General features: G+C 47.8%; 1 protein-coding gene across 2 annotated transcripts in view; it reads right to left on the bottom strand.

Moving 5' to 3' along the window:
• CBL (Cbl proto-oncogene) overlaps positions 1-9,687 on the bottom strand; it is an 85,059-nt gene extending 75,372 nt beyond the window's left edge. For both annotated transcript variants that reach the window (XM_073566471.1, XM_073566472.1), the window contains exon 1: positions 9,379-9,687. In XM_073566471.1, coding sequence (XP_073422572.1) covers positions 9,379-9,519 — 141 coding nt within the window. In that variant the 5' untranslated portion in view covers positions 9,520-9,687. The remainder of the gene's footprint in view (positions 1-9,378) is intronic.
• Positions 9,688-19,057: the final 9,370 nt, after the last annotated feature.

The following is a 19,057-nucleotide window of genomic DNA, read 5'->3' as shown; positions in this document are numbered from 1 at the left end:
CTGGATCAAGCATGGCGTTTGCCATTTGACAACACAACCTAAAATCAGAGGCACAGGTTAGGCATCAGCTCTCTATCAATATGAATGAGGGCTGAGCTGAACCTTTCTACAGAAAACTGTACGGATGGCAAACGATGGTGGTGCAACGGCACAAGACCCCTCAGCATACAGGCACTGCTAGGGGCAAACTGTCTCAGTCTTAAGGTGAAAATAAATAAATATATACAGTACAAACCAAAAGTTTGGACACACCTTCTCACTGAAAGCGTTTTCTTTATTTTCATGACTATGAAAATTGCAGATTCACTCTGAAGGCATCAGAACTATGAATTAACACATGTGGAATTATATAATTAACAAAAAAGTGTGAAATAACTGAAAATATGTCTTATATTCTAGGTTCTTCAAAGTAGCCACCTTTTGCTTTGATCACTGCTTTGCACACTCTTGGCATTCTCTTGATGAGCTTCAAGAGGTAGTCACCAGAAATGGTCTTCCAACAGTCTTTAAGGAGTTCCCAGAGATGCTTAGCACTTGTTGGCCCTTTTGCCTTCACTCTGCGGTCCAGCTCACCCCAAACCATCTCGAGATAGATAGAGAGAGATACATACATATATATATATATATATATATATATACACACATACATATTTTATATAAAGCTCAAGTGTATGTATGAATGTATGTATGTCCAGAATACGTATCCGCACCGTCGCAGCTACAGCCACAAAATTTGGCACAGTCACACGTCTGGACCCTGACAGCGTCCTAGGCTATGTTGTGAGGCGAAATTTTAACCCCGCGCGTTGCAATTCACCAAACAATTTTGCCCCTGTCTACATACTGGGGAAAAAGTGTGTGCGTGTCAAGCCCCGCCCCTCATTATGATGTCATAATGCCCCTATCTACATAATGGGGAAACAGTGTGTGCGTATCAAGCCCAGCCCCTCATTATGATGTCACAATGGTTGCCATGGCGACGCTGATGTCATCACAGGTTGCAAGCCCCGCCGCTCATTATGATGTCATAATGGTTGACTATGGGATGGAGGATGTGTGATGGGTATATGGGCACTGGACTATGGGATGGAGGATATGTATGATGGGTATATGGGCATGGGACTATGGGATGGACGATATGTATGACGGGTTTTTGTGCTCACGGGACTATGGGATGGCGGATATGTATGACGGGTATATGGGCACGGGACTATGGGATAGAGGATGTTTGATGGGTATATGGGCACTGGACTATGGGATGGACGATATGTATGATGGGTATATGGGCATTGGACTATGGGATGGAGGATGTTTGATGGGTATATGGGATGGAGGATGTGTGATGGGTATGTGGGCACGGGACTATGGGATGGTGGATGTTTGATGGGTATATGGGATGGAGGATGTGTGATGGGTATATGGGCACGGGACTATGGGATGGTGGATATGTATGATGGGTATATGGGCACTGGACTATGGGATGGAGGATGTTTGATGGGTATATGGGCACTGGACTATGGGATGGACGATGTTTGATGGGTATATGGGCACTGGACTATGGGATGGACGATATGTATGATGGGTATATGGGCACTGGACTATGGGATGGAGGATGTGTGATGGGTATATGGGCACGGGACTATGGGATGGAGGATGTTTGATGGGTATATGGGCACTGGACTATGGGATGGAGGATGTGTATATGGGCACTGGACTATGGGATGGAGGATGTGTGATGGGTATATGGGCACTGGACTATGGGATGGAGGATGTTTGATGGGTATATGGGCACTGGACTATGGGATGGAGGATGTGTGATGGGTATATGGGCACGGGACTATGAGATGGCGAATATTTATGATGGGTATATGGGCACAGGCCTATGGGATCGTGGATATGTATGATGGGTATATGGGCACGGGACTATGGGATGGAGAATATGTATGATGGGTATATGGGCATGGGACTATGGGATGGAGGATAATTATAATTTGTTATAACTAACCACAGTTACTATGCCCGGGCAGCGCCGGGCTCTTCAGCTAATAAATATATATAATCACTATGTAATAAACTATGTAAGTGGCAAAAAATAGTTTTCAACAAAAACATACTAAATAACATTTGTGCAGTCTATGAATTTGTTCTAAGAAATAGAAATTCCAAGTATAAAGGAATTGCCTCATGCACAGTCAGTTTTGATGAACGGTTGAATTTTTCTTTTTCTTTGAGAGCAAGTGAAACATTTTGCTGAAATATGGTCAATCTGCTTGCTATAGGAGACAGAGTGAAATCTTTTTCCTTGCAGCAACGCTTTGCCTGCTCATGTCATCCAAATACTTGTCAAAGTCAAACTCCTCATCTGATAAGGATGAAGATATGGCAGCAGTAGCACTGTCAGGACCCAAGTCCTCTTGCGCCTGGCAGTCATCCTGTAGGCTACTCATCCTAACTGCTACCTCAGTCAGAGCTTCTTTTCCTTTAGTAAGCTGTTGATCATCAAGCAGTATACGATGACTTGGGTCCACATAAACAGCTGCCAGAAAAATTTTATTTTCCAATAGCTGTGTCTCCCTCCGTTTCTTTGAAGAAGAAATGCCATCTGCGATTAAATCTCCTCTTTGGGACAGGCAAAATAGAAAGTTCTTCCACTCCCTTCTGAAAATGCCAGGAGTTAAATCCTCAGCTTGTAATTTTTTAGTCACGGTAAATAGGTGATTAAGCAATTCCTTCAATTCAGCCACCTGTGTCCATTGACCTTCATTTAGGGTTACCACCATATCGATTAGAAATGGTTTTAGCCAGGATCAAAACTAGGGGGGGGGGGGGGGGGGGAGAGAAGAACCTCATACTGTTCCGCAGAGTCTCATACTGCACACCTCAGCTGCTGCAGAACCACATACTGCAAACCCCTACACTTGAAAATAAAGCCTGCACCTTAATATGTGGTGAATGCAGTCTATTTATTCCAACTATTAATTGATGTGTTACTGAAGACGAGCAATGCCTGTCCTGGGCGTCCTTTTGGGCAGCTATGAGGTGTACCTGACTGGTGTTAAAAAAAAAAAAAAAAAGTGTACCGTTACACCTAGCGATGCACCAGCGATCCCGACTAGCGATATGACGCGGTCAGGATCGCTGGTGCATCGCCAGGTGGTCGCTAGTGAGCTGCCACACAGGCAGATCTCATCAGCGACATCGCAGGGGTCGGGGATCGCTACTTACCTGTCAGACGCGGCGATCCTACGTCCTCCCGCCCGGCTCAACGCGTCGCTCGTCGGCGCCGCAGGAAGTGGCCGACGAGGAATGGTCCAGGAGCTTCTCGCGCGATCAGCGATAACCAGCGGGGGAGCCGGTCGGAGGTAAGTATCACATGCAGCGATATCGCTAGCAATATCGCTATAACGTCACAAAATCGGTGACTTTACAGCGATATTGCTAGCGATATCGCTATGTGTAACGGGGGCTTTAGTCTGTGTGCTATCCGGCTTTCCTTCTTTTTGGTACAGATAAGATATGGATAGAGCAGATTTCTAATCTGCTTTTGCTATTGAAAACATTATCTATGAGCTCAAAAACCTTTCAGGTGATGCGGTTTTTTAAAAAGCTGATCTGCTTTTGCAGCTGAAAAACGTATCCTCAAAAAACGCAGGAAAAACGCTGTGTGAATGTAGCCTTAGATCAGGAATAGAACAGTCATTTATAGGACATTTCATAACTTTCCCAAATTCCTATGAAAAAATATTCAGCACATTCTGCATTGAACTACTGTACCCAATTTATTATATATTTTAGGAGTCGGACCATTTTATACCGACTCCGTCTCCACCAAAATGAGCTCCGACTCCACAGCCCTGCTTTCAACCCCCAGGTGCTTCACAGAAGTTTATAAAGCAGAGACGTGAAAATACAAAATATTTTTTTTTCCTCAAAAAATTATTTTTTACTCCGCAATTTTTTATTTTTACAAGGGTAACAGAATAAATTGGACACCTAAAGTTGTTATCCAGTTTGTCCTGAGTACACTGGTACCCCATATGTGGGGGGGGGGGGACCACTGTTTGGGCACACGTCAGGGCTTGGAAGGGAAGTAGTGAGGTTTTGAAATGACGACTTGATGGAATGGTCTGCGGGCGTCATACTGCCTTTGCAGATCCCCTGATGTGACTAAACTGTGGAAACCCCCCACAAATGACCCCATTTTGGAAACTAGACCCCCCCAAGGAACTTATCTAGATGTGTGGTGAGCACCTTGAACCCCCAAGTGCTTCACAGAAGTTTATAACGCAAAGCTGTGAAAATAAAAAATATTTTTTTTTCTTCAAAAACTGATTTTTTAGCTCGCAATTTTTTATTTTCACAAGGGTAAGAGGAGAAATTGGACCCCAAAAGTTGTTGTCCAATTTGTCCTGAGTACGCTGGTACCCCATATGTGGGGAGGAACCATTGTTTGGGCACACGTCAGGGCACAGAATGGAAGTAGTGACATTTTGAAATGCAGACTTTGATGGAATGGTCTGCGGTCGTCGTTACGTTTGCAGAGCCCCTGATGTACCTAAACAGTAGAAACCCCACACAAGTGACCCCATTTTGGAAACTAGACCTTCCAATGAACTTATCTAGATGTCTGGTGAGCACTTTGAACCCCCAAGTGCTTCACAGAAGTTTATAACGTAGAGACGTGAAAATAAAAAAATCATTTTTTTCCTGCAAAAATAACTTTTTAGCCCCCAATTTTTTATTTTCCCAAGGGTAACAGGAGAAATTAGACCCCCAAAGCTGTTGTGCAATTTGTCCTGAGTACGCTGATATCCCACATGTTGGGGTAAACCACTGTTTGGGCACACGTCGGGGCTTGGAAGGGAGCACCGTTTGACTTTTTGAACGCAAAATTGGCTGGAATCAATGGTGGCACCATGTTGCGTTTGGAGACCCCCTGATGTGCCCAAACAGTGGAAACCCCTCAATTCTAACCCCAACACACCCCTAACCACAACCCTAACTCCAACACACCCCTAGCCCTAATCTCAACCCTAACTATAACCCTAACCACAAGCCTAACCGTAATCTTAACTCTAATTCCAACCCTAACCCTAATTCTAACCCTAACCCTAGTTCCACCCTAACCCCACCCTAACCCTAGCTCTAGCCCTAACGGAAAAATAAAAATATTTTCTTTATTTTATTATATGTGCCTACCTATGGGGGTGATAGAGGGGGGGTTTATTTAGTTTTTATTTCATTTTGATCACTGTGAGGGTGATCAAAATGAATGAATCGAATCTGCAGCCGGCAGGTGCACATTTATAAGATTATCTCAGCATAGGAACATTTTATTTATACACATCCAATTGTGGAAATTATTATTCCTTTAACTCCCCAACAATCATCTGTCCAAGACCCCCTTACCCACCAGTATAAGAAGGTTCTGTTGCCAGTCTAATGTGTATGCGGAACTTATGGCACACAATGACCTAACGTAACAGAAAAAAAAAAGACATAAGGGGCCAACAGGATAATGGTGCCAGCTTGTTTGTCTGGCAAATTCTGCACACGAGACCTAAGAGATTAGATATGTGCGATCAGATGCATGCAATTATATATGTACAAGACCATACCCATATAAATCAGACCAGTTCCCCGCGCTCAGACCCGTACAATCAGACCGGTTCCCTGCGCTCAGACCTATACAATCAGACCGGTTCCCTGCGCTCAGACCCGTGCAATCAGACCGGTTCCCTGCGCTCAGACCCGTGCAATCAGACCGGTTCCCTGAGCTCAGACCCGTGCAATCAGACCGGTTCCCTGAGCTCAGACCCGTGCAATCAGACCGGTTCCCTGCGCTCAGACCCGTGCAATCAGACCGGTTCCCTGCGCTCAGACCCGTTCCCTACGATCAGAGCCATACAATCAGACCGGTTCCCCGCGCTCAGACCCATACAATCAGACCGGTTCCCTACGATCAGAGCCATACAATCAGACCGGTTCCCTACGATCAGAGCCATACAATCAGAGCCATACAATCAGACCGGTTCCGTGCGATCAGAGCCATACAATCAGACCGGTTCCGTGCGATCAGCCCCATACAATCAGACCGGTTCCGTGCGATCAGTCCCATACAATCAGACCGGTTCGCTACGATCAGAACCATACAATTAGACCGGTTCCGTGCGCTCAGACCCATACAATCAGACCGGTTCCCTACGATCAGACCCATACAATCAGTCCGGTTCCCTGCGATCAAACCCATACAATCAGACTGGTTCCGTGCGATCAGACCCATACAATCAGACCCGTTCCCCGCGCTCAGACCCATACAATCAGACCCGTTCCCCGCACTCAGATCCATACAATCAGACCCGTTCCCCGCGCTCAGACCCATACAATGAGACCGGTTCCCCGCGCTCAGACCCATACAATGAGACCGGTTCCCTACGATCAGACCGGTTCCCCGCGCTCAGACCCATACAATCAGACCGGTTCCCCGCGCTCAGACCCATACAATCAGACCGGTTCCCCGCGCTCAGACCCATACAATCAGACCGGTTCCCCGCGCTCAGACCCATACAATCAGACCGGTTCCCCGCGCTCAGACCCATACAATCAGACCGGTTCCCCGCGCTCAGACCCATACAATCAGACCGGTTCCCCGCGCTCAGACCCATACAATCAGACCGGTTCCCCGCGCTCAGACCCATACAATCAGACCGGTTCCCCGCGCTCAGACCCATACAATCAGACCGGTTCCCCGCGCTCAGACCCATACAATCAGACCGGTTCCCCGCGCTCAGACCCATACAATCAGACCGGTTCCCCGCGCTCAGACCCATACAATCAGACCGGTTCCCCGCGCTCAGACCCATACAATCAGACCGGTTCCCCGCGCTCAGACCCATACAATCAGACCGGTTCCCCGCGCTCAGACCCATACAATCAGACCGGTTCCCTACGATCAGACCCATACAATCAGACCGGTTCCCCGCGCTCAGACCCATACAATCAGACCGGTTCCCTACGATCAGAGCCATACAATCAGACCGGTTCCCTACGATCAGAGCCATACAATCAGAGCCATACAATCAGACCGGTTCCGTGCGATCAGTCCCATACAATCAGACCGGTTCCGTGCGATCAGTCCCATACAATCAGACCGGTTCGCTACGATCAGAACCATACAATTAGACCGGTTCCGTGCGCTCAGACCCATACAATCAGACCGGTTCCCTACGATCAGACCCATACAATCAGTCCGGTTCCCTGCGATCAAACCCATACAATCAGACTGGTTCCGTGCGATCAGACCCATACAATCAGACCCGTTCCCCGCGCTCAGACCCATACAATCAGACCCGTTCCCCGCACTCAGATCCATACAATCAGACCCGTTCCCCGCGCTCAGACCCATACAATGAGACCGGTTCCCCGCGCTCAGACCCATACAATGAGACCGGTTCCCTACGATCAGACCAATTCCCCACGATCAGACCCATACAATCAGACCGGTTCCCCGCGCTCAGACCCATACAATCAGACCGGTTCCCCGCGCTCAGACCCATACAATCAGACCGGTTCCCCGCGCTCAGACCCATACAATCAGACCGGTTCCCCGCGCTCAGACCCATACAATCAGACCGGTTCCCCGCGCTCAGACCCATACAATCAGACCGGTTCCCCGCGCTCAGACCCATACAATCAGACCGGTTCCCCGCGCTCAGACCCATACAATCAGACCGGTTCCCCGCGCTCAGACCCATACAATCAGACCGGTTCCCCGCGCTCAGACCCATACAATCAGACCGGTTCCCCGCGCTCAGACCCATACAATCAGACCGGTTCCCCGCGCTCAGACCCATACAATCAGACCCATACAATCAGACCGGTTCCCCGCGCTCAGACCCATACAATCAGACCGGTTCCCCGCGCTCAGACCCATACAATCAGACCGGTTCCCTACGATCAGAGCCATACAATCAGACCGGTTCCCTACGATCAGAGCCATACAATCAGAGCCATACAATCAGACCGGTTCCGTGCGATCAGAGCCATACAATCAGACCGGTTCCGTGCGATCAGTCCCATACAATCAGACCGGTTCCGTGCGATCAGTCCCATACAATCAGACCGGTTCGCTACGATCAGAACCATACAATTAGACCGGTTCCGTGCGCTCAGACCCATACAATCAGACCGGTTCCCTACGATCAGACCCATACAATCAGTCCGGTTCCCTGCGATCAAACCCATACAATCAGACTGGTTCCGTGCGATCAGACCCATACAATCAGACCCGTTCCCCGCGCTCAGACCCATACAATCAGACCCGTTCCCCGCACTCAGATCCATACAATCAGACCCGTTCCCCGCGCTCAGACCCATACAATGAGACCGGTTCCCCGCGCTCAGACCCATACAATGAGACCGGTTCCCTACGATCAGACCAATTCCCCACGATCAGACCCATACAATCAGACCGGTTCCCCGCGCTCAGACCCATACAATCAGACCGGTTCCCCGCGCTCAGACCCATACAATCAGACCGGTTCCCCGCGCTCAGACCCATACAATCAGACCGGTTCCCCGCGCTCAGACCCATACAATCAGACCGGTTCCCCGCGCTCAGACCCATACAATCAGACCGGTTCCCCGCGCTCAGACCCATACAATCAGACCGGTTCCCCGCGCTCAGACCCATACAATCAGACCGGTTCCCCGCGCTCAGACCCATACAATCAGACCGGTTCCCCGCGCTCAGACCCATACAATCAGACCGGTTCCCCGCGCTCAGACCCATACAATCAGACCGGTTCCCCGCGCTCAGACCCATACAATCAGACCGGTTCCCCGCGCTCAGACCCATACAATCAGACCGGTTCCCCGCGCTCAGACCCATACAATCAGACCGGTTCCCCGCGCTCAGACCCATACAATCAGACCGGTTCCCCGCGCTCAGACCCATACAATGAGACCGGTTCCCTACGATCAGACCAATTCCCTACGATCAGACCAATACAATCAGACCGGTTCCCTGCGCTCAGACCTGTACAATCAGACCCGTACAATCAGACCCATACAATCAGACCGGTTCCCTGCGATCTGACCCATACAATCAGACCGCTTCTGTGTGCTACGTACAAGCCCTCTGTGATCAGACTCATATGATTTGATATGCAAGATTAGATATTCACAAGCCCTCGGCGATCAGACCAGTCAGATAGTACAAGCCCTGGGCGATGAGATCTGTATGGTTTGATAAGTAGGATCACACCAGTGCAATCAGGTCTGTACAAGCCCTGTGCGATCACTGGTGACATGAGAGCGGGGCCCCCTTGGACCAATTTTTGGGGCCCCAGAGCTGCCGGTACACGGGGAAAGTCTCACCTTATCCATCAGCTTCCAGCATTTCTCCACCGTCTTCCGGTCCACTGCCCCAGGCTGAGCAGCAGGGTGGTGGTGATGCGGCTGGAAGGCGTCTTTCACCAGGCCGATGAGCCCTCCACCTTTCCGCATATTAGTCGCCATGGTGAAGGAGAAGAAGGGACGTTATTGCTACCGGAGAGCACCGCGTCCCCCGGACAGGGCCCTCCCAGTGTGCGCCGGGAAGGGAGGGGAGAGGGGTCTCCCAGAGCCGAGCACAGCGCCGCCGCCGCCGCCGCCGTCACTTCCGCCTCTCATGTGAAGGGAGCGAGTGATAGCCAAAGAATGAGTTTACATAGATAACCCCGCCCACATCGCTGCTGTGGAAACACAGACAGCTGATTGGATGACTTGGTCACAAGCATCGCATGCGCAGTTGAGTCTATTCGAACTTCCTGCCATAGTGACTGTGGGCAGCTGGAGTCCCTCAGAGTCTCCTCCCACGCCGCCCACCTGACTGCTGCAGGGAGGACGCGCGGGGTCGTGGACTTGTGTTCTCGGCTCATTTTCTGGAGAGAATACCTACGAGTTTTGCTGGCAGTGTAGGAGGCGTGAGCTCCCACGTGACCTTCCTCAGCGCGGTTTCCTGATGCTTGTGCAGGGTAAACAAGCTGCCGACCACTCACAGAACGAGCAAAACGCGTCATCAGGTGGAATGATCGTTTGTGCTGCAGAAGAGAGCATCGTTCTCGGCAGCACATCATCCGTGCAGCCTGTGCACACCCAGCGATCTGGTACTGACTGGGTCAGGCGCATCTCTGGCACTCCTGGGTTATAACATCTAATTAGCCCAGTTTCTGGCGCCTTCATAGGGATGGCTTACACTAGAGTGCACAGAATCAGATGGAAAAAAACATTCCGTAACCAGAAACTTAACAACAGAAAGGATCCAAATTTCCCACCTACCGCCAGCGAGCCTCCAGTTTCCAGGATATAACTATTGCTAAACTGTAAAATTAGGAATCGATTGTTTAGATGCCACTGGAGTCAGTCACTCAGCTCGAGATGTTAACGGGGTTCACACTGGTAGCGAGGAAAGCAGGGTCAGGCCTATTACGCCCCAGAATGAAAGGGTTTTCCAGGCTCGGGTTACTGCTGGGATGGCGCCAGCTTGGGAGCTGAGCATAGGCTTTTACTTTATTGGGCCAAACATTTAGTTCGAGAAGGGGTTGTCCCAGGGATGGGCATCCCTATAATAGAGAGAAAATATCGATCACTTCCTTTTTTACGCCATTCAGCCATCCTTGTGAATAATCTGATCGATGTGTCGTGCTGCTCATTACGATTACAGAGACATCAAATATGTCCGTTTTATTATTTAAGAAAAAGATGCATTAATAATGACATTATTTAGGTGTTTTTCATTATTTATTTTATTAATTTTGTAGGATGAAAAAAATCTTTTATTCTCCCTCTAGCATAGAGACATAAAAATCCACTCCTGTGTACCCAGTATGTATGTGTAGTCTGCCTTCAATACAGACCAACGGGGCCGCCATCAGGGCATTACTGCCCTTACTGCTGTATGGGGCCCAATGAGCAGCGGCACACAGGGGGGCCCACAGGGCCCCGTCTGTTTTATTTCTGTTCATCGGGCCCCATTGTGCACTAATGTGCTGCGGGCCTGCGGTGCACACATCAGTGCCGGGGCCATGGAGCTTTCGCAAAGTCTTACCTTGATGGCTGCGCACTTGCGCAGCTCCGACTCCCTCGCCCTTCATGGACTTCTGGTCAGGTGTCGATGTGTATGTGCCAACATGTACGAAGACATTGTGACCAGAAGTGGAGCTGCGCCTGCTGGGGATCACTTATGAGGTAAGTATGTAAAATGTTTTTTGTTATTTCTAAAATGAATTGAATGGGCGAGGAGGGGATGAGGGGGAAATGCACATGATGAAGGGGGGCTGCACATGATGGAGGCGGGCTGCAAATGATGAACAAGGCTGCAAATGATGGAGGGGACTACAAATGATGAAGATGGGCTGCAAATGATGAAGGGGCTGCCAATGATGGAGGGGGTGCTGGAAATGATGGAGGGGGCTACAAATGATGAAGATGGGCTGCAAATGATGAAGGGGGCTGCACATGATGGAGGGGGCTGCAAATGATGGAGGGGACTACAAATGATGGAGGGGACTACAAATGATGAAGATGGGCTGCAAATGATGAAGGGGGCTGCAAATGATGGAAAGAGGGCTGCAAATGATGGAGGGGACTACAAATGATGAAGATGGGCTGCAAATGATGAACGAGGCTGCAAATGATGAAGATGGGCTGCAAATGATGAAGGGGGCTGCAAATGATGGAAAGAGGGCTGCAAATGATGGAGGGGACTACAAATGATGAAGATGGGCTGCAAATGATGAACGAGGCTGCAAATGATGGAGGGGACTACAAATGATGAAGATGGGCTGCAAATGATGAAGGGGCTGCACATGATGGAGGGGGCTGCAAATGGTGAAGGTGGGTGGCAAATGATGGAAAGAGGGCTGCAAATGATGGAGGGGGGGCTGCAGATGATGTGAGGGAGGCGACGGGGATTGCACATGATGAAGTGGGGGAGGGGGTCTGCACATGATGAAGTGGGGGGAGTACGAGGGACTGCAAATGAAGTGAGGGCAGGGACAGCGAATGATGAAGGTGGAAGGGGACTGAAAATGATGAAGTGAGGGGGGAGGAGGACAGCAAATGAAGGGAGGGGGACTGCAAATGATGAAGTGAGGGGTGGATGGGGACTTCAAATGATGAATTGAAGGTGAGGGATGGAAGACAGCAATTGAATTGAAGGGGGGGAATGGGGAGAGCAAATGAGGACCTAGGGGAGAGCAAATAATGATGAATTATGAGGGTGGCGGGAGTAAATGATGTATTGAATGTTGGGGGACAGCAGTTGATAATGAATAGAGGGTGGGCGTGGGAGAGAAGACATGACAATGAATTGGGGCAGAAGAAGCATGTAAATATAATGAATCGGGGGAGCCGGAGGCACATAGGGGTGTTGAGGATGCAGTGACTGTTAATGAATTGGGGGAAAGAGTACAGGGGCTAATAATGTATATATTTTCTAGGTGGGAAAATGGCTATAGTTGGGGGGCTTGGTGGTGGATTATAATTTATATTTGGAATGGTGGATTGCATAATAACTAATTATAAATTAATGGTTGGTGGACATCTGTATTCCGCTGTGTATTGTAGAAGAAAGGGAAAAAGTGGGAAATGTGCTCTGGAAGCGGTGCTCTAGGTAACTGTGTTATTTTATGTAGAGATGAGTCCTTGGCTGGAAGAAGTGATGGCGGTTTGCGCTGCATGAAAAAGCCGAGATGAAGGACTTCAGTTAGAGACGTCACTTGTGATCACTGTGTTACCTGTACGCTGACACTTTATACAGAGCTCCTGTGTATAATGTCACCGTTGAACATTGCATTACCTGTCCTCTGACATTATATACTGAGCTCCTGTGTATAATGTCACTGGTGATCTGTACACTGTCACTATATACTGAACTCCTGTATGTAATCACACTGGTAGTCAGTGTGTTACCTGTACACTGACGTATACACTATGTAGTATATACAGAGCTCCTCTGTATAATGTCACTGGTGATCACTGTGTTACCTGTACCCTGACACTATATACAGAGCTCCTGTTTATGTTACTGGTGATCACTGTATTATCAGTACACTGACACTATATACAGAGCTCCTGTGTATAATGGTATTAATATTGTATTTTTTTAAATTATTGATCAGTATTGTAGAATTCAGTCACTATGTGGTGGTAATATATGGTCTGATCATGGTGTGGCAATATTTGTTACTTATATGTGGTATTATTTGGTCACTATGTGGTGGTAATATGTGGTCTAGTCATGGTGTGGCGGTATTTGTCCCTTGTATGTGGTATTAATGGTCATTCTAAAAAAATATATGTGACTCATTCCCTTAAAAAAAAATAAATAAAAATATACTTAAAAAAAGGCAATCAACGTGATTCATCTAGCTAAACAACACAATATACAAATGTCGATTCTCCCCACAGACGCAGAGAAAGCTTTCAATCGCGTTGATTGGTATTTCATGGAACAAGCGCTTGTAAAATTTGGCTTCCCTCTAAATTTTATACATAAAGTATCTGCCCTATACACAGCACCCTCTGTGAAAATTAAAATTAATAACACTATCCACCAGCTTTGACATCAAAAACGGCACAAGGCAAGGTTGCCCCCTATCGCCCCTTTTGTTTATTCTCTCATTAGAGACATTCTTGCAGAAAATACGACAATCCCCTAAGATCAAAGGATTGAAAATTGGCACAGTTGAACACAAATGTGCAGCATACGCAGATGACATACTTTTCTTTTTGGTGGATCCTGACAACTCTATTCAGATTTTACTCAATGAGTTGCGCTTCTTTAACTCAATCTCCAACTTCAAAATAAACTTCACCAAGTCCAATATCATGCATATTTCTTTATCTCCTGAGAACAGAAGTAATTTAGCATCACTCTCCCCATTTAAAGAATGCTCATCCATTGCATATTTGGGAACCAAACTTAGCTGCTCTCTTTCACGCCTTTTCGATTTAAACTTCAAACCATTGTTCCATTTGGTCGAGTCTACCTTATCAAATTGGAGAGATGTCCCGGTTTCATGGTCCGGTAGAGTCAACCATATAAAAATGATAATTCTCCCCAAAGTCCTATACCTTCTCCAAACCCTCCCAATAGACATTCCTCAATTTTTTCAAAAACTAAAAAATATAATTTCAAAATTTATATGGGCAGATAAAAACTATAGGATAAACAATAAAACCTTGGTAAAATCAAGACATAGAGGAGGTTTAGGTCTCCCTGATGTCAGGAACCCCGCACTGCACTTGCTCACTGAGCCAGTGCGTGTGTCCTGAGTACAAAAACAGTGCTCAAAGATACCTGTGGAGCAGGGCAGCAGCGGTGATGATGCGTGCTTCAGAGTATCAGGACCTGAAACACGTGACTGCTGGGGGCGTGGCCTAAGCTCCACAGAGCTAGGAGCTGCAGGGAAACTCCTAGAAAGGTAACTACAGGACAATGTTACCAAGGGGCATAGACAGAGACAGAAATCAGATGAAGCTGGGGTCAAAGCACAATATAGCAATTCAGTACCAAAGGGTTAGACAGAATGGATAGTCAGGACATAGCAATAGATCAGAAAACCAGAACGGGCAATAGACGGTACAATAGGGACAAACTGTAACGGAGTAATGATAGCCAAGCCAGGAGGTCAGAACCAGAAAAGACAATAGTACCAAAACGAGAGACGGAGAACAGAGTGAGGGAACAGACTGGGTCATACACAGGAAGCAAACAAGCAACGCAGAATACACGCACACCAGGGGTCAGACACACCAGAACAACAGTATAGCTGACAGAAAACCCTGGTAAAGAGTGAGTATAAATACCCCTCCCGGATCCAGAAAGAGGCCACGAACACTTAACCCTGTGAGTGCAGGGCAAGAACCCTGTTCAAACCATGACAGTACCCCCCTCTTAACGGGGGGGCCGCTGGACCCCCAGACTTGTCTGGGTATCTGGCGCGGAAAGCCCGCACCAGACGATCGGCATGCACCGAACTGGCCGGAACCCATGACCGATCCTCCAGAGAGTACCCCTTCCAGTGTATCAGATACTGGAGTCTCCGGCGCACCCACCGGGAGTCAACAATGCGCCCTACTTCATTCTCCAGCTGCCCCTCTACCAGCACTGGCGGAGCATTTGATGAGGGATCCTCTCTCACCGTCCCCACAGGCTTTAACAGGGACCTGTGGAAGACATCAGAAATTTTAAAGGAGGTGGGCAGCTGCAGTCGGTAGGCTACTGGGTTAACAACTTCTACAACTTTGTATGGGCCAATAAACTTGGGGCCCAGCTTTATAGATGGTATCTTAAGCTTGATATTGCGGGTGGATAGCCACACCTTCTCCCCTACTGCAAATGCTGGACCTGGCCCCCTCCTCCTGTCAGCAAACCGCTTATAGTTTTCCTGGGCCTTGGAAATATTCCTCTGAACCTCCCTCCAAAGAATTCTAAGACGTTGTCTCGCACCCTCAGCTCCAGGACAACCTGAATCCATGCGGGAAAACTCTCCAAAATGTTGGTTAAACCCATAGTTGATCTGAAAGGGAGACTTCCCAGTAGATTGACTCACACGACCGTTGAATGCAAACTCTGCCATGGGCAATACCTCACACCAGTCCTCCTGCCTGGAAGAGGCCAAGCATCTCAGAATCTGCTCCAACGATTGGTTCGTGCGCTCCGTCTGTCCATTAGACTCTGGGTGGTAGGCAGAGGAGAAGGACAACGAAATCCCCAGCTTTTTGCAAAAAGCTCTCCAGAACCTGGCTACAAACTATACCCGTCTGTCTGACACCACATTCATAGGCACTCCATGCAACCGAATTATATGCTGCATAAATAAGCAGGCCAGGGTTTCAGCAGATGGTAACGCGGGGAGAGGTACAAAGTAGGCTTGTTTTGAAAACCTATCCACCACCACCCATGTCACCGAGTTGCCCCTGGAAGGAGGAAGATTTGTGATAAAATCCATGGACAAATGTGTCCATGGTTTATCCGGAATAGGCAAAAGCACCAACTCCCCGGCCGGCCGGACCTGAGAACTTTTAGAACGAGCGTAGACCCCACATGCAGTCACAAACTTTTTAATATCTGTTACCATAGAGGGCCACCAGAAATCCCTCGCAATTGCCCCCCGGGTAGCTGCAATCCCAGGGTGAGCACTCAACATAAAATCGTGAAATTCCTGCATAAGTCCGAGATGGAAACGTTCCGGTACAAACAATTTACCCGGGGGCTTACCTCCCCGAGCCTGGGCCTCCAAAATCCTCTGTAACTCAGAAGAGATTTCGGCCACCACTACTCCTGGCTGAAGAATGGAGGAAGGAGGTTCTGGAGGGGACACCGAATCAAAGCTTCAGGATAAGGCATCAGCCTTAATGTTTTTAGATCCCGGGCGGAATGTGATGGTAAACTGAAATCGAGAAAAAAAAAAAGCGCCCACTGAGCTTGTCTGGGGGTCAATCTCTTGGCAGACTCGATTTAGGCCAAATTTTTGTGACCAGTGATTACTGTAATGGGATGAACAGCCCCCTCCAGGAAATGCCTCCATTCTTCAAAAGCCAACTTTACCGCCAACAACTCTCTATTGCCGACATCGTAATTTCTCTCGGCAGAGGAAAATTTTTTAGAGAAGAAGGCGCAAGGCCTCAGATTAGTAAGGGTAGGAGGGCCCTGAGACAAAACTGCCCCCACCCCTACTTCCAGGGCGTCAACCTCCACGACAAAAGGTCTTGACGGGTCGGGTTGTACCAATACAGTGGCTGAAGAAAAGCACTTTTTTAATGTCATGAAAGAATTTTTTGCAGCTACAGACCAATTTTTTACATCAGCTCCCTTGAGAGTGAGGTCCGTTAGAGGCTTTACCACCTGCTAGAAGCCCTTAATAAATTTCCTATAAGTTGGCAAAGTCCAAAAATCGCTGCAACCCTTTCAAGTCATGAGGCTGCACCCAATCCGTAACAGCCTGGACTGTCATGAACTCATTTTCTGCTCCACCAGTTGAGAGTTCCCCTTCTGTTCTCCCTCTGGTGGTGACAGGAGGTAGTGCTGTTGGTTTAAGTGGTAGTGATTTGCCACCTGATGAGGAAGATAACGATTGGATCTCTGGAGTATCAGACAGGATATAAGACAGCCGACGCCCTATCCGGGTGCTGGTGATTCAGTCTGCTTCTCAGGTCCTGGACTTCAGCTCTCTTCTAGTCTTCTCAAGTTAAGTTTGTTTTTTGCTATTGTTCACACTTGCGCTTGTTGGTCAATTCAGTTTTTTGTGTAATCAGCCTGCCCCTGCTGGGGCTATGCTGAAATTCCACTCCTATTAATCAGTATTTGCCAATCTGCTTTTTGTCCCTTATTAGATTGGCCTCTTTTTGCTCTGTCTCAGAATATTTCAGAGTGCTGATATAGGTTTAGAAGTCTAGTGACTTCAAGGTTAATTTTGCTATCAGAAGTGTTGGACAATATTTTTGTAGGTTTTTTTGGCAGATTGCAGACAGTGTCTTTCCTTTTCTGTCCTTTTTAGTTAGCCGGGCCCCATCATTTGCTCAGCCTATTTTCCTGCCTTTGTTTGTAGTTTCATCTTGTTTCACCGTCAATATTTATGGGGGGCTGTCTTTCCTTTGTGGTCTGCTCTGGGGCAGTTAGTTTTCCTCTTTTCCTGCTTTAGGCTTATGTAGTTCTCCGGTTGTGTCGAGGCGTCTAGGATCAACGTAGGAACGCTCCACGACTGCTTCTAGTTGTGCGGTTAAGATCAGGGATCTGCAATCTGCATAGTTACCAACTTCTCTGGTTTTCTGAGACTTAGCTTGTTGTCTTTTTTTCCTCCTCTGTTTCCCATTCATAACACTGGACCTTCTTAGGATCCATGTGGAACCCCTCCCCTGACACAATCAACCCCAGAAGGGATACTTCTTGCATGAAAAATGAGCATTTTTCCAACTTGGCATACAAATGATTCTTCCTCAGTCTCATGAGAACCATCCGCAAATGGTGCAAGTGAGATTGACTGTCCACCGAGTACACCAGAATGTCATCCAAATAGATAACCACAAAACGACCAATTAAATCAGAGAAAATTGCATTAATAAAATTCTGAAAAACAGCAGGAGCGTTGGTGAGACCAAAGGGCATAACCAAGTTTTCGAACAGCCCTTCAGTCGTCAGGAATGCTGTTTTCCATTCGTCCCCTTCCCGGACTCATAAGGTTATATGCCCCACGTAAATCCAGTTTAGAGATCCACTTGGCCTCGTGAGTTGGTTACATAGATCAGGAATTAGGGGGAGAGGGTATGTATTTTTCACAGTAATTTTGTTTAATTCCCGAAAGTCGAGGCACGGCCGCAAACCACCATCTTTTTTCTTAACAAAAAAGAAGCCCACCGCCACAGGTGAAACAGAAGGCCTAATATGCCTTTTTGCGGAGACTCTCAGTAATGTACTCCTTCATGGCTAGACGTTCGGGCCCGGACAAATTGAACAGGCGAGCCTTGGGTAACGTGGCTCCAGGGACTAGATTAATGGCACAATCAAAGGGTCTATGTGGTGGTAGCGCCTCAGCCTCACTTTCAAAAAATACGTCTTCAAAATCTTTCAGGTACTCCGGAATACCTTCCAGTTCAACAGACAACACACACAGATTTTACTGGGGTGACAAGAGTTGTCAAGTTACAACATAGACCGTTAGCCATACAACCCCACTGAATGATCACCCCCATGACCCAGTCAATATTAGGATTGTGACGTTGAAGCCAAGGCATACCCAGTACCAGTCCAGCCGGCAGATTATTTAGAACAAAAGACTTTAATTTTTCCACGTGAGTGGAACCCACTTTCAGAGAAAAGGTATCAGTTATGAAACAAATTCCCTCCTGGGTGATAGGAGAAGAATCATTTGCCACGATTTTAAAAGGGTCTTTTAACCTGACTGTCCCTATCTTATGAAAAGTCACAACTTTGGCGTCGATCAGATTAATAGAAGAACCACAGTGAACAAAGGCGGTAGTCACAACCGGACCACCTGTAAGTTCTAGTTCC

Source organism: Dendrobates tinctorius, unplaced genomic scaffold (assembly GCF_039654945.1).
Source record: "Dendrobates tinctorius isolate UK_male_01 unplaced genomic scaffold, ASM3965494v1 ptg000018l, whole genome shotgun sequence".
NCBI lineage: Eukaryota > Metazoa > Chordata > Amphibia > Anura > Dendrobatidae > Dendrobates > Dendrobates tinctorius.
This window is presented reverse-complemented; position numbering and strand designations above follow the sequence as displayed.